General features: G+C 40.8%; 1 protein-coding gene across 1 annotated transcript; it reads right to left on the bottom strand.

Annotated features, from left to right (window-relative positions):
- Positions 1–3090: 3090 nt before the first annotated feature.
- LOC139741707 (sodium-dependent phosphate transport protein 2B-like) lies at positions 3091–16316 on the bottom strand. The gene is made up of 6 exons (XM_071652291.1): positions 15993–16316; positions 10912–11035; positions 8794–9069; positions 7990–8294; positions 7255–7396; positions 3091–6789 (listed from the first exon to the last, which is right to left on the bottom strand). Exons 1-6 carry the CDS (start codon positions 15993–15995, stop codon positions 5834–5836), a joined length of 1806 nt encoding a protein of 601 aa, XP_071508392.1. The 5' UTR covers positions 15996–16316; the 3' UTR covers positions 3091–5833.
- Positions 16317–17168: the final 852 nt, after the last annotated feature.

Below are 17168 nucleotides of genomic sequence, written 5' to 3'. Positions count from 1 at the left end.
AAGTGAGATATGAGAAAGGACGGAGAAAACGGTGCGTAGCTTTGACAACATTATTCCTCTCACTGTTACTCATTTTTCGGAAAAGTGCAAGAGTTGAAAACAGATTGGTCTCCGCCGGAATCGAATATATTATATTCCCGACAGCCAGAAGGTTTGCCTGAGGGTTAGTAGCAATAGCAACAACTCTTGCTTGATGTAATTACAATCCTATCAAATTTAGTTTCTGAACGATGAGAATATCCATAAGTTTTGTGTAAAAACAAACAAACAAACAAACAAAAACACAGCAAATCGCCAACTTTGACGAAACAGGGCACAGGCATTCTAACGGTTGCGGTGCCCACAGAACTCTTACACATTGTGGCGGTGCCTCACAACGCGACGCCACGCTCTTTCGAGATGATCGCCCTCTGTCGTCGGGTTTAAGGACATGCTGTGCAAAAAATCACACGCTTGCCGCAAACAGACTGTACTTGAATGTTGAATACTACTATATACATGTCAGTGTTATTATGCTAGCTCGACGACCAATTAATAAGGTAACTTAGGTATTAAGGTATTCGTGCCATGAATAAATACGAAACACACAAACAAAGAAATGGACGCATTGTTGCACCATGATACATAAAATTACCAACTATGATTTATGTAGAGAATTTTTACCTTTATGCAGTTTTGGTTACTATGGACGTCGGACTTTATTTAGATGCACATAATATTGACTCCATATCTGCCGTTACTTTCGTGACTTTCAATTGCTGGAAATTAAAATATACTAGTGAGCTGTCTTTAACACATAATGTTATCTAACTCCCATTAACTTATAGGCAGTAATATACATACCAACCCTTATGCACAGCACAGTTGCTTTGTTTAGAGTTGAAAAGTACTATGACATTGACGGACGTCACTGTCTTGTAGGTTTTACAGTCCCCTCTGTAAGATCGAATACTCAGTAGTCAGAATAATACCCGTCGCCTTAATCAGATCAAACTGCTGTGTATATTAGCAATTCATACTGCTACATTTGCAGTACGTGTATTACACTCTCGATAGAACAGTACTGTTATCCCGTCTATAATGAAATTCATTTCTTGATTAGAGGTTTCTTTTGTGCTGGGATTTTGTGTTATAAAGATAGTGTTATAAAGGTATGTCTTCTTTTGTTTAGTTTTGTATGTGTCTTTGTTGTTGTTCTGTGTTTTGCTGAGGTCGATCTGGTGTACTCGCGAGTGTAATTCATGCTGGCCAATTAACCTGAGTAACCATGTAACTGAGTAACCTTTAACGTATTTTCCCATATATTATAAGCAGGAAGGTGGGAATGTGACCCACCTGCCTGATTATATAGTGAACAATTTACATAGCACATGCAGGAATTGAAACAGAAATGGCTCCAGTTCCTGCAGGAATCAGGCAAACACACGAACGCTATATGGTGACCATGGTGACCTCCTTTCATAACTGCATGGGTAATAATCAATAAGCGCTCACCTTTTTTCTTTTCTACTTTTTTTTTTTGATAATGCAGGCTAACAGTCCATCCCGACGGATAAACCCGACAGAAGATATGCAAAGTATCAGTCATTGGTATAGTGACTTTCACTTTTCGTGAACGGCAAAACAAAGGGGGAGTTTATTCATCTACTTATTCAGCTCCTATAATAATCAAGAATAGCATGATTCTCAATCGATGCTCAAAGACGGGTACTAGTATGTAATGGATCTTGAGCCTATCAAGACAGTCTCGTCTAACATCAAAGAGACGCAAATGCCATAATATGCAGAGAGCAGCTATAGGCGTGAGATTTAGCGAATGAGCGGAGCGAGGAAACGGTTGGGAGAATGTGGCTCCTAGTACACTTTGTACAATAATTAAAACAACGTATCATTACCTCGTCGGGCATATTTCTTACTGTTTATATACGCCTGTTGATGCACTATAGAGTTCACAATCAAGGCTGAGAGCTATAATCACGTGACCAGTCCTTCATTTTGCCCAAACTCCTAAAGTTATTTGTTTATTAACACCTGTTTCATCAACGTTAGTCAGCGCTGACAATCACCATAGTAACAGTCAGTGACCAGAGCATCTCAGCCAATCAAAACCAAGGATTTTGCTGAAATTGTCAGCGCTGACCAACGTTGATGAAACACCCCCCCCCCCCGGACGGACGTCAGTGTATAATCTGTACCAATGACATCTCGTCTTCGCTTAGCTGCATTTCACTTGTTTGTTTTTCGTGTGTGTGTGTGCGCGCGCGCAGTGTGTACAGTGGATATGCAAATGAGTGAGCTAACCATGTTATATTGTACCCTCACATTTCCATTGATCGTGTACAAAAATGACGTGACGAAATTTCAATGTTTCTGTCATTGAAGTCTGAAGCAAGTGTTATTCCTGGAAGAACAACTTCAGAATAGTATAAATTTAGATATAATTATGAGGATTTGAGCCTCGGGAATAATTGCGTTTGAATGAAAAGCTGGACATTTCACAGATTTATGTACAACTATATGGCAAGTTATGAGGGGACGACATGCTCACTTTGCCATTCGCATATTCATATTTACCGATCAAGACATGTTTCCCTGAAAAAATAGCGAAACTTCAAAATATCGCAACTTCTTTATTTTTACCCAATTTTGATCACAATTATGCCATTGAACTCGTAATATATATATATATATATATATATATATATATATATATATATATATATATATTTTTATCAGACTGACTTATATTCGGACTGGATTTCCCCTTTAACGTGAGGTCTCGTGGTGCGTGAGAGAATCATGACTCGTGGATGTAAATTAAAAGATCCCAACTTCAGTCTTACATCGTAAAGAGCAGGATGCTAACCTGATGAAGTGATCCATCCATATATCCACACGAACGAATGAACGGGAGAATGATGCCGATCCCTCACGCGTGTTTCGTCCCAGTTGACTAGCAATAGTTAGATCACGCTATCAACCAGGCGCATTTTGTGCCACAAGAAAAGGAGGTTATGAATCAAAGCTTATTGCAACGAATTACATGTGAATATAATAAGAAAAAATGATAAAAACGCTTCAAATAAAAAGTTTGGACACCAGCCAGTTTTTTATTAATAAATCAACCTTGCTTCTTATTTCAATAAATATTAAATTTCTATCTTACATTTGAAGCTGAAATCATGTCCACCATCAATAAACTGAAGTCCAAAGTTGACGTATTTTCCGAATAATAATGCTGAAATCAATTTAATCGAATCAAATAATACATTTCTTGAAACGACTGGAAATGCAGGTCATCTGTCCGTAACATGTTGCTATCAACTCTCAGTGGAAGAATACAGGCAATTGTGTACATGGTAAAGCCATTGACCTCTATCGGAAGATATATTATGATATTTGTATGATATTTATGTACGGATCAGTTGGTAAATTACCTGAAAATGCCTGCAAATATAGCATACTGTCATTGTAGTCAATTTGGACGAAACAGAAATTCAGATAAATCTTGCAAGAAAGCGAACAAAGTATATTGACTGAGTTTCTATACTGTTTTCCTCTCAACATTATACAACTACAAGAAACGGACTCAAACCATTCGTGATCAAAGATTTCAAACAAGAATGAAATAACGCACACCCTGCAGTTTCCAGTACACATTAAAACACCAACCAAATATGATATGAATTAAAGTAGATAATATATGAAATGACATTATGATTAGTTGATGATTGCATTATTGTATAGAAGCCCATTTTGATGATAAAAATACTACTAGTATATGGGATTTACACTAAAGGACCTAGGTTTTATATGATCACTGGATTGGAGCCTCAAATTTCAATTTTATTGTGTGTAACATCTGCAGTTGGATGACAGAATTTTCATAGATATTTTGAAGATGTACAAGTACGTTGGTAGGATAAACAGGAACATACAAGTCTACTTCAGAGACCAGCATTAATAAAAAATAATGTAAGAACGAAGTAAAATTCAAGTCGTGTGTGTCTGTAATAATGATTGAACTAATGACGGGAGCGTAATGCAGCAAAATACATGTCCATGGGGTATCATAACCTCTATTTGTTTTGTTTTTTCCAATCTACAGTATTTTGCACTAAAAACAATAAGTATACATTAAGGACACAGTAAAAGGAACAATAATATGCAACAACAACAACGTATACGTGTACATATTATGACAAACCAAATTAAAACTGGAACCCCTCTGAAACAGCTAGTGCTTGTAAATAGGGCCGCGGGTAAGACTTATTTGAGAAATTTCAAGAAACGAGAAATTTCTTATACCAAGCTAACCAATCACTTTTATAAAACATTTCAAACGAGACTATTGGACGATGTTAAGTCGCACATCAGTGCTCGTCTCATGCGCTCACTTATTTGATAGTCATTTGTAATGAATTTAAGAAAAAATACTTCTTGTTGTGAATGTGAAACAGTAACTGTCATAACATCGACTTCGATCATTTGAATTGTTTTACATTCCACCTGGGAGTATAATCATCATTTTACCGTCTAATACAGACGCCACTGATAGCTGCATTACTTTGGGAGGAACCCAGGGAAAAAAACTGCGAAATCTGATAAATTTCGCAAAGCAGAGTGGCAGGTTTGATTTAAATTGATTTGATTAGATATAAAAATCACGAAAGACAATGGTGTCAGCAGGCCATTTAGCAAAAGATAAAGCCTCAGTTATCATGTAAGCCTTTTCAGCATAAGATATACACGTCGCATGGTTTGTATCTTACCTATAGAATAGCTGCTTTCAGACATTTATATACATGTACATAAACAATGAAGACATTATTTTAGTACTGGGATATGCGCAATTCGAAGACAGAATAATAGGTTTATAAAACTATTTCTAAGAGTCAGTGATAAGTCTATTTTTCACACACGGGGTATCATCTTGGATACATGATGTAAAGTAAGCGGAATACAACCTCAAGTAGAGACCAACTTTAATCATCAGACGGACTTCGAAATGTAGCCCCATTTCAGTATTTCGTTCATCATGACTTTCTCTCATGAAGTTCGATGCTCTACTATACATGTACATAAGAAATGGTTAAGTCCATATAGCCATGCGTAATTATGTTAACGGCCATCGTCTGATTACGCACCAAACGTCTATATAATTACATCACATTATATTCACTTTTAATGTGTTTCTATATTTCAGATCTCCACTATGAGATATCATTAATTCATTATTTCCGGAAACTACCAAATTGAAAGCAAAGAAAAATAATTGCTGATCTACGCCCGTAAGGTCTGATTATGCAAGTCGGTCATATAGGTTTATGGCTATGAATCTAAACCCCATTTCTTAAAAGAAAAGAAAAGAAGAAGAAGAAGAAACAATTAGATCAGATAACTATAATTACCATGACAATACCACAATCTACCAAGTTGCTTGATTGCTTTGTGATAACTGGTATCTCATGTAGATATTTTAGTTGCAATGATCGCTTTCAGACTGGAGTAAGATTGGCGATTCATTGCCACAAATTTGTATTTACAAGTCGTTGTGAGAAAAGGGGAAGAGTTTTTTCTCAGCCTTTGATTAAGAAAGAGCAATGATTCATGAAACTAAAAGCAGCTGATAGGGGAAAAAAGACAAGGGCATATAGACTGTACTTTTAAGCAGGATACATATTGTAATCTCGTGGGTTAAAAACACTTTTTCGTTTGGTGGGATGAAGAGATCATCGGCAGATCCGTTTTGTTTTGTTTTTAGAATATACTGCAGCATCATTACCCTGGATTTTTTTAACAAGAAAGTTCATGAGAGTCAGCTGAAAGAGCTTCACAGCGGTGAATCAAATTCCCCATTAGCTTTGGCATCATAATCCAACCCCTTATTGACGTAGCCCATCTCTCTACCGTCGAATCCATTCTGCTTTTTCTCAAAGCCCGAGTTTCCGTTGGCCACGATTCGCTGCTCACCGTCGCTTGTGTACTTGTGTCGACAATACCGACAGCCGAAGACGTAGTCGAGCGGCTTTAGCGAGTGCATCCACCACGGCAGGAAGTCCCAATTTCTCAAGACGGGTGGCAAGACGCGTGGGGCCTTGTGCTGGAGGACGTTGATGATGACGATGATGAGCACCGTGAAAAGGATGATGCCGCCAAAGACGAAAAGATAGATGTCCCCGGCAACGGAGAGTCCAAAGGTGAGGGCGGGAACAGCGAAGAACATCAGGAGAAGGTAGAAGATGGCGAACCAGCGGTACTTTGCCGTCGTGTTTCCAAGAACTCGCGCCATCGTTATGGGAACGACGCGCATGAAAGGCAGTGGATACCAGATGATGATGCCAAAGATGTTGAAGAAGAAGTGGGAGAGGGCAACCTGAAGAGCGTTGGCGAGATCCTTCCCTTCGTTCGGCAGCGAGGCGATAATACCCGTGGCGGTCGTCCCGATGTTCGCGCCCAGGGTGAGTGGATACATGCGCTCGATATTAATGACACCGATGCCGACAAGGGGTGTGATAGCGGAGGTGAAGATGGAGCTACTCTGGACGATAAACGTGCAGGCGGCGCCGATAATGATTGCGACGTAGCCGGTGAGGAAAGCCAGATAGCCGGGGAAATCGGCGTTGACGAACTTCTTGATGACCAGGGCGATGCTACCTCTAAGCATGGAGTGGAGGAGCTTGACAATGCAGATGAGGCAGATGCAGAGGAGGGCGAGAGCGAAGATGAGCATGATGATTCCGGCTTGGGTGTCGGTGAGGCCAGAGTAGGCGAACCAATGCCAGTCACCTGCAGACAAGCATAATGTGGATTTCTGTGCATTGCCATCCAGATAATGAATTGAGATGTGCTGATGACTTAAATGCGACTTTACCAAAAATGATTGTGGGTATTCCAGCCAACGTAAGGTCAAACAGCGACCCGTTGCTCAAAAGATACAGAGATTTTGTACCTGCCACTCTGGGTTTGTGATTGCAGCTAATAGTCTGTATTTTTACTTCGGAACCAAATAGTGAAATGACAAAACCAGTTGTGTACCAGGCATGGTATTTTGTTTTTAGCGTTTCATTTTCGAAAGCAGCAGTTCCTGAAATGTTGTTGAGAAGTTTTCTACCTGTTGTCATTGCTATAACAACTGACCGACAGCCACCGAAATCTGTCTCTGCTCCAATTGCGTCACGATTGACAGCACATATTGGTCTTTAGCCTAGGAAAGAAGCGAGAGCGGTAAAAGTAAGAAATAACGCAACTTACACTCTGGGGGCTCGGTAGTTGTCATGACACCCGTGACGTCATCAGCCTGCATCGGGACGGATGGAACCTCGCACGTCTCGAGAAGTCGGATGTCCGTGAGATTCTCATTCTCAGCGAGCTTGGTAATGGCTTTTTTGTCGATCTGGTTCAAACAAAACAAAAAAGGATTTATGTTAAAAAGGAATCAGTCATTCGGTAAAAAAACAAAAACAATGAAATGTCATTCTTACGTCAAAATCAAGAGCAACGAAATCAACAGTAGAAGATTGATTTTGTAATAAAAATTATCAGCGGGGATGTGATATCGTAACAGAACAAGGCATGATTCCTTTTGGCGCATCATAGCAAAAACTCGGACCGCTGCCCATACCTTACTCGGTGTAACAGTGGGAATCACTGGGAATGCTGGGGGATGATTGTTCCAATTCTTGTGGGAATCATTTAAGAGTACATCACATATCTATTGAAGTGTTAAAATTATTTGCTTAAGAACTGTCTCATATTCAAGTAATGTGCAGTTTAATGCCCCGTCACTGTACAGACATGCTAACCTGGAAACATTAAAGTGCACATTACTTGAATATGAGACCATTCTGAAGTTTAAAAAAAATCACACAACAATAGATATATTATAATGTACTCGTAAATGAATCCCACAAGAATCGGAACAATCATTCCCCAGCATTCCCACTGATTCCCACTGATCAGTTACAAGCAATCCCCTTTAACACCTACCTGGATGACCCAGTTGGTGAAGGGCTTCGTGATGACCTTCAGAATTTCGATCTTTACATTATTCTGCTCTATGTTGGCTCCTTTCACGATGGCGTCGGTGAGACGGAAGAGCGGCTGGCAGATGACCTCGAGCGGCAGCAGGATGAGCACGGCCAGCCAGTTGAACATGTCGTGGACGGTGGCGCCGCCGAAGGCTCGCCGGAATTCATCCTTCTTCTTCGCTTGGCCCAGCGAGACGATCGTGTTCGTGACAGAGGTACCAATGTTGGCACCCATGATGATTGGTATGGCCAGCTTTACGTTTACTAGAGGGGGATAATCATGGAGAGAAAGCAAGCATTATTACCCAAACGATAATTTTTCTCCTTATTTCCTTAGAGTTACTTATATACTTGTAGTGCTCAAGGAACTTGAATTATTTTTTATACTAAAAATGAGATATACCACTCTTCGAGACAATGTGTGTTGATATAATTATACAGGTCATCTGCATGGCTGTCTCGTAAGTTCTTGGGAAAATACGAACTAATGTCAAGCACAATCTTCATTGAAATATTTCAATTTTCCTGTCTAATAAAAACTGACTTGCCGAATATCATACTGTATGCGGTTGGTTATTTCTCAACATTTATTTTGAGTTACAGTAATACTTACCTGTCTTGTGTTTAAATCAGGTTTTTGATGGATAACTGAATACTCGCCTGTATTGTGTCTAAGTCACTTTGTTGTTATGGTATTTCAACTAAACAATTCGAAGGGATAACTGCAATGTCCAGGAAGCTGAGCTAGAGATTGGACACTTACGAATGCCAGCCGACGTCATGGAGACCACGATCGACGTCGACGTGCTGGAGCTCTGCACGAGTACGGTGACGAGAACGCCGATCATCAGGCCGCAAACTGGATTCTGGAGCAGCTCGCTGTTCTGCAGTACCTCACCGGCCGCCTCGCCGCCGAGGAGACGGAAGGCCGTTGCGAGGAAGTCGAGGGCACAGATGAAGAGGTAAAGGAGCCCCAGCAGGAGCACTATTCTGCAGAGCGTCCAGAGCACGAACTTGACTTTGCCCCATGTCGTTCTCTCTGTGGCGATGGAAACGACATGAAACGAAAAACAACAATGAATTATCATATTGTTGTATTGTCAATATGCATTGATATGATTTCCACCTCTCTGACAATAAGAAACAATTAAAGTTAAAAACACACAAACACCAAAAGAATTGAATATTCAGACGTCTTTACTCGTCTTAGTATAGAGTAAAAATAAACTTATGACAAAACGATTGAACCCCTGCTCTTCTCCTCTGCCAGCCTATATTAAGATCTTAGAAATCAAAATATTTTAAATAGTAAACGCAAGACTAGATTAAGTAATACTTTAAAAGAACGATCGTAATGGTGAGGTGACGACCAATCACCGACAAGGCCAATGGCAACTGAAGTACATGAGGTATGATGTTGCCGGTAGTGACGTACTGTAGAGACTAAAGTGAGCTTTAGCAAGCACGACGCGGCGGGTAGTTGAGCGTGCCGCGTGCAAATTTGCTTCTGCGCCAGCCAATCAGCGCCGCCGTCCACACATGAAAGCGAGATACGGGGACAGGAGTTCGAGTGCGGGGACTGTCGCAGCTCATCGCTTCCGCGTACTCTCGGTCATTCCGTCTGGTAGCGAAAGGTAGTTCGTAGCAGCGCAATTGGGAATGCGAGCAGTGACAACGTTAAAGAGAGAGAAAACAAATGTTATAAATTGGTCATAAGAACAACAGGTCATGCAAAACACATGTGTGTTTGGACAAAACAAACAGACAGAAGAAGTGAAATTAGACACCACATGACATCAAACCAGACAAATACCGAAAATTCAAAGTCAGTACAGAAATTCCATGTCGAGTGAAAGACCGCCTTCAAAGAGACGCAAAGAATACGAACAGCGCCATCTATAGGTGAATCATACAGTAACGAGCAATGCCAGCCCCCCCCCCCCCCCCACCACCACCACCACATTACAGCTAGCTCATCTCACAACCACATCCCTCCCCCTCCCCGTTCAGTGGGAAATATAGCTAATAAGTCATTACAATTTAATGTGATCGACAGAGTCTTTTAAGGGATAGTACAGTATTGGTGGAGGTGAGAATTGGGCTTTTAACTTTTTGTGAGATACCAAGAAAACACTTATGAAATAGTACAGAGCATACTACTTTAAGAGGAATTCAAAGTTTATTTGATAAAAATCGGGTTTGGCATGACTGAAACATCCAAAAACAAAGAAAAACAAAGCGATCGTAAAAAAAAATGTGGGTCCCACACTTATTAGAATCACTCTGTTTTGGGTATCTCAGCCATTTTAAAACCAATTTTCATCAAATAAACTTTGAATTCCTCATAGAATTACATGCTCTTTCATATTTCGTAAGAGGTTTCTCATTATCTCATAAAAAATTAGAAACCTGAAATGATGTCTCAACCAAAACTATACGATCCCTTTAAGTAATCAGTGAAGACCTCTGTCACGAGTTACCGATTATACTGAAGAAGAAGAGAAAGAAAAATAACAAATTGTCGTGTCAAAAAAGTTCATGAGGTAGCCCGACCAGACTCCGTGCAAGGGTCGTGACATTTGTGTACAGCGACAGGAATGTGTATACAGTACGTAGCTATTCCTGGGGTTGTAGCTGTTTTACTTGTGATCTTATAGTAAACACTGAAATTAGCAAATTTTTGGTATAATCATAAAACCATCCGGGCACCTAAAATGTTAAACGTGTTAAAGCCTATACACTCATACCTGTTATCACATTAGCGCATCCGGACACGTAGATGCACATTCTCTCTCTCTCTCTCACACACACACACACACACACACACACACACACACACAAGCATACACAGTTATGCAGAGCTTTGCGGATATCGCCTTACCGCTGAATTTTGTGCCTGGGTCGAGTTCTTCGAGGGCCACTTCCCAAGGATCATCCTTCGCTTCCTCTTTCTTCTTACTTCCTGCATGGCCATTCTCTGCCTGGTGGATGTCCTTTTTCTCCGGCTGGAAGAAAAACAAGTGAGGGTATGCAGATAAGTTCCGTAACTCCGGATTATCAAAATGACCGCTATTTCATACCCAAGGATTTTTTTTTTCTCACTCATGATTTTAAGCTCTTTGGGTGTACCCTCGTTGTCGACCGAATCCGTTTTCCACGGATGACGCCACGAAAAAAGATAGAAGAGAAGATGTGCGTGCGTGCGTGCGTGCGTGCCCACGCGCTCTTTACTGCGAGATTGAGTGTCCAAGAGAAAGAAGAAAAAAAAAAATAGAGCGGCAAAGTGTGAGTCTGTGTGTGCGTGTGTCTGTGTAGCGAGTGTCCAGAACATGGAAAGTCAGAGTTAAACAACGAAAAGGTGGTGAGGAACACCTGCCAAACTGAATATTCAAGTATTCAGTGTAAAGGACTACTAATACTTTATTAGACGCATTACCGAAACAAAGTTCATAATAACATTCCAGCAGATGAAAGCTAAGCTGTTGTTTTCCCGCATTAAACTCTGAATGGCATTAAACAACACTTTGAGTCAATAGTGGAAAACTATTAAAGCCAACTTAAGATGCTTGCGAGTCTGAGTAGGTATTGAAACCGTAGGCAAATACTTCAATAATCCGCACTCGAATTGGAATAGAAATAATGTTAAGTTCTATAACAGGAGTGGTAAAAGCGTTAAAGAAGGGCGTGGTCATCGTGTAATGTGATGGGGGGGGGGGGTGGTGCGCTGTAGGATGGGTATCATAAAGAATCTATTTTCTCACAAATCATTTCTTCTGGAGGAGCCCCAACACAAACCTTTCTAGGGTTACGCCATGTTCCTGGCGGCCACGGCTGTCACGTTTCACTCCGTCGTGGACAAAACGGGATGGACGTGAGACAACGCGGTGGGACGGTATGGACGCACGCGCAGGCCGTGATTGCAGTGGGTGCCGTGACCGATTTTTAAACAGTCAAAAAAAAAAAAAAAATCTCCACCGCAGTCACAGTACTACTCAGAAATCTTTTTGGCCGTAATGAAACGGGATGAACGCAACAATACGTGGCAGCACGTAATAGACCGGAACAAAACTCTGAGGTGGTTCGTAGCGGGACGCGTCGAGAAAATATGGGCAGTCTTGACATGGCCAGACGCTATGAGAACGGTTTCTGACAGCTACACGTTCACTGAAGCAAGGACTGGATCGAGCAAGAGGCGGGGGGGGGGGGGGGGAATATTCCATCTACCAATCACTGCCACCAAAAAGCCAGTTTACTAGTTCGGAGTTAGCTCACGCATGGACACATTTGTCCGAATGACCTTTCTTCTTTTTCATTCGGTAAGGCTGCGTTCACATAGAAGTATTCGGTATTCGGTATTCCGTACTCGGTATTCGGTATTCGGGCACCGAGTACACCATCACCCGCACCGTCAACTCACCATCCCATGCAGTGAGGATTTCTTCCTCCTGCATCCCAGCAAATCTTATTAACGATTTCTAAACTGCATCAGAATGTCAGTCTACATGCTTATTTTTTGCTAAAGGGCAAATCCAGACAAAAAGTGTCATTATTTCATAAACGAGAGACGGTATACGCTGCAAGAAAATCGAACAAGCTCGATTCCCACTTTGCTATACTTTTCGCAGCTATTCGGTACTTTCGAATAGTGCCCTCTTATGTGAACCGGTGTGAGGATATCCTATCGTTCGATTCAAGCTATTCGCGTGCCCTCGAAAAACGAGCCCGAATACCCGAATAGTATACTTCTAAGTGAACGTAGCCTTAGAGGCATTACACTTTTTTTTTTCCGTAAGCTAATACGTAATACATAAGCTTTACGCATCAAGTATTATGGAGTTCAGTGAACATGTCCAAACAAAGAATGACATTTCTTCTGCTCATGCGCAAAGTGGAACTGCGAACTGGCTTCTGAACTTTCTGAAAGTTATAGCCAGCAGGGCAGCACACTGCATATCGCTGGCTTATGGTGCGCTACATTTTGGCCGAACGTGCCTGCCATGACCGCCGGGAACATACTCTCTAAAAAGAAAATCGAGTGAAAATATTTACTGTTGAAGGAGTGAATACAAAAGAGAGTAAATTTACAGTGAATTTTAAGTGATTTAATTTTCACTCATGTTGGAGTGACCTCAGGGATCACTCGAAGATTTTGGAGTGATCCCTGAGGTCACTCTGGAAAATGAACATTTTCACTCAAAATTCACTCCAATTTCACTCTAAATTCACATTTCTTTTTGTATTCACTCATTCAAGAGTGAATATTCTCACTCGATTTTTTTTTGAGAGTATTATAAACATTTAACATTACCAGGGTATTCCTGAATTGCTCTCTTAAACACTGCTAAGTTGATAATATCCACCATTCTAGCAACAAGAGAAGGGCAAATATAGAGGTAATCATGTTTTATGCACAAACAGGTGTTCTCAACGTCTCGATGTTGAAAGTAGCCGAAAGGCATCTATGCATTCTGTATTGTCCAATTCTGTTAAAGCATGAAGAATGAATAAACACGTGAATGACATGCCCTCACCCTCACGGACCTCACTGCAACGAAAATAAATGAGTCATTACAATTGACCCACACCGAGTGGCTTTTCAGTGATGATCTTGAGATGTTGAATGCCCATGCACACATACAAGCAATCCCATCTCACATACAATAGACGCAATCTTTGTACTGAATACACCACACCACTGATTTCAAACAATGTCTGTCTGGAACCAGGGCAGGAACATTGGAGGTTGCTTTGTTCTTGAAACAAAAACTTCGTGTGCTCATTCGATCCTCACAGGCTCACCGGGCTCACGAAAGTTGGAAGCACTATATGCGCCAGCACATGGGAATATCGTGCAGAACGGTATTCATTTAACACAGAACAAAAACCAAATGCAACAAATAGGTGGCAACTTGGATGCATTATGTCCATGGTAGGTCTTTGTGAAATTCTTAACCCTAACTTACCTGGGTTATTTAGCGAGCTTGAATTCCTGGGGGGGGGGGGGCATTATGGCCCCCCTTCAGATCTCGGTCGTTGATCGCGCGATCGCCGCAAAATTTTGCATGAACATAAAGCCGGATGTAATCTACACGACTGCTAAGTTAAACTTTCAAAAAAAAAAATGCATTTTCTAATTTAAATTAATTAATCATGCAAATATATGAAAAAAACCTAATATTCGTCTGTAATCGGCTTATAAAAGCTTATGGAATGCTGATTTTTGGTGTAAATATTCCTAGTGACTTTCTCCTAACATTTGTGCGTAAAAAAATTCAGTATCAAAATTAATTTCTTATGTTTTTTATTGTTTTATCATTTTTTTTATGTATTTCTTTGTTTTTCGAACTTTTTTTTTGTTTTTTCAGGAGAATTTGTCATACACATTTTTTGAAGCATAATTATACTAAAATAAATTGATTTCAGCCATTAAAATAAAAAATATGAATCTTTATATGAATTAATTGAATAAACACAATTTGTATTGACTTTGTACACAAAATCACAAAAAATTTGCGCGCCGGAATGGTCGCGGAATTCGTCGGGGGGGGGGGGGGGGCATTATGCCCCCCCCCCCCCCCCAAGGTAAGAGGGTTTAATAGGCTCTTATCGACAGGTACGAATTTTGGTCAGGTTCAATGGGCTGCCGAAAGGGCATAGACTATCTCACGCCACTGGGGCGTTTCATACTGTTTATGAACAAATTCCTTTGCTGGCACCTGACACAGAATGCTAATACTGGGATGAGACTATAGTGACTAACTTGTCAAAAACAAACCAACAAACAAACAAACAAACAGACAGACAAACAAAACAAAACAGAAAACCGGCTTGCGCTGTCACCACGAAAGTGACTCTAAGTCTGCGCCCGAGACGTCTCAAAACAAGATGGCAACTTTTTCTTCCGGAATTCTCGGGACTTCTCCGGGACGTCTTCTCAGTTGTGGAGACGTCTCCACGACTACTCGACATCGTAGCCGGAAGGTCGGAGAGGGATTCCGCAATCTTCGAAGACGTCGGGGACAAAATAAGTCTCCCGCCGCGACGTGGCCGCAAGTAATGGACACGTCGTCAAGACGTCACGGAAACGTCTCCGGGACCAGCCGCACGTAGACTGGAAAAAGTGACATAAGTCTCCGGAAAAAAATCAAACAAGTTCGATTGTACCGCAACTCAACGAAAACCACGCTTACAGACATCGCAGAGTTGTCTGGTCGCATAATCTTCAGGCCATTTGGAGATGTACCCACTTAAGCTATTGGAATTTATGAATAGGCTTTTTACCTTTTCCACGTGAATCTTGCATGAAGCTATCCCGTCCATCAGCACTTGCTGTACACACCTTTTAAATCCAGCTTGCACGCATCTAAACAATCATGCTCCAAGCTTTCTTGTTGTAATACTGTAGTAGCAACGTTTTGTACACCGGAATGAATGCTTGCAATATTTGTAATTTTCATTTTGGGCAATAGGATTAGATCTCTCCGTCACTGTGTTATTAAGTGATCAAATATATTACTTTCAATGACACTCCAAAGTCAAAAGGGAATTTACCCCATAGATGACTTGTAATGCGATGGCGCTTCAAGTGTCACGTATATAATGTATCTTTCACATTATTGTGAGAGGAATAACTCTTTCCATATCATTTTTCATGAAAGCATGCATCTATCTTCAAGGCGTAACAACTTTTCTCCTTTCAGGCTAGGTCCTAGCAGCAATGTGACACCATGAAACATTTTATTTTATTTTTTGTAATTACGAAGAGCATATGGCGCGAAGTTCGATAGCACGCGACGCTCCCCGTGGAGTTGGTGACAAATTACAAACCCGACCACCTCTCAGATTTGACAATTAAAATCCGAGTATCGAATAAATTATTGGGCATTTTGTGTCAATATAGCACACCATCAATAATGGTCATAGCAAAATATGCTTTATGATATGAAATTACGGTCGACTTACCATGATTACTGTTGATTCAGAAACAAAGTCTGGTGCAAACGCTTAATATTCACACAGGTAATGACTTGCAGCTACAAAAGGACCTGTCACCAGACAACACGTGAGGAGTCCGAATACGATAATCGTGATTAGGGATGGTAGGCTATGAAAGTTTTTCAAAACCCCTGTCAATGACATTGAAGGGGACAGGGGAATGTTTGTTGAGTTTGAAGGAATGTGCCTGGTCTAACAAGGCTCCGGGACGTCCTCCCTGCAAGAATTCGGCACGGACGGGAATGGCGTTAAAAAATTTTGTCGAGACACATTTTGTTCTCTTCTTAAACAATGGATCCTGGTTCAAAAGCTTATGGGAAGTGGGGCGCCTTTGGACTTTTTTTTTTCTGTAGCCCCACCCCTTGCTCTATAGTCATGTTAATGAGTCCAAGGATGGAGGTCAACAGTGTGCCGAGCTTGTGGAGCAGGGGGCGCGGTTTGTGTGCATGTGATCGCCATGAGTGCAATACCTTTCACTGGTTCAGCGCACCATGTGAACGCCATGAAGAACGAGATCTTAACCAATCAAATGCAAGATTATCATTTTTTTTCCTTTGTCGCATCTCATGTCAAGTTATAATGAATTGGAGCATCATTATTTTGATTTTTTCCCCTAACTTTACAACCTTCCATCACTTTGTGTTGTGTTTGAATATCCGTGTACTTTGGAAACTCTGTCAAATAACACCTTGTATATTTGCAAAAGAGGGAGGAGAGAGAGAAAAAAAATGGTACGAGCGGTACTTCGGGATAAATATTTGCTTTATTTTTTTTTTCAATCTTTCATTGCGGAGCGTTTTTAAGGATCCATGCAGGGTCAATGCGTCAAGAAAGGAATAATGCATCAGTATGTTCTGCAAGGCTGCTGGACACTTTTAATGTATCAATCAAAGGTAGAATAGCATTACTGAACATTGACGTATTTAGAAGAAAAAAAAAAGAAAACTAGAAATGTCGCTATGGCCACTGGTATTCATCCGCCACAATGCATGGTTCTTCCAATAGGTTTAGAGGACGTCTTGCTTGACAGTGTGAGATGACAATTTCACATAGTTGGCACAAAAAATCGAAATGACGTGTTCGTCACAAATGCATTGAATGCTTACTTTCCTTGAACTAGGTTTAATTTGGATGTATGATGGC

The sequence above is a fragment of the Diadema antillarum genome, unplaced genomic scaffold (assembly GCF_040938485.1).
Source record: "Diadema antillarum isolate AM-2024a unplaced genomic scaffold, OU_Dant_1.0 seq00000946_RagTag, whole genome shotgun sequence".
NCBI classification, from domain to species: Eukaryota; Metazoa; Echinodermata; class Echinoidea; order Diadematoida; family Diadematidae; genus Diadema; species Diadema antillarum.
This window is presented reverse-complemented; position numbering and strand designations above follow the sequence as displayed.

Coding starts and splice junctions, on each gene's coding strand:
- LOC139741707 (XM_071652291.1), bottom strand. Junction 9,070..10,911: donor CCCAGGCACAAAATTCAGCG/GTAAGGCGATAT, acceptor CCATCGCCACAG/AGAGAACGACATGGGGCAAA. Junction 7,397..7,989: donor TCACCAACTGGGTCATCCAG/GTAGGTGTTAAA, acceptor TGTTTGAACCAG/ATCGACAAAAAAGCCATTAC.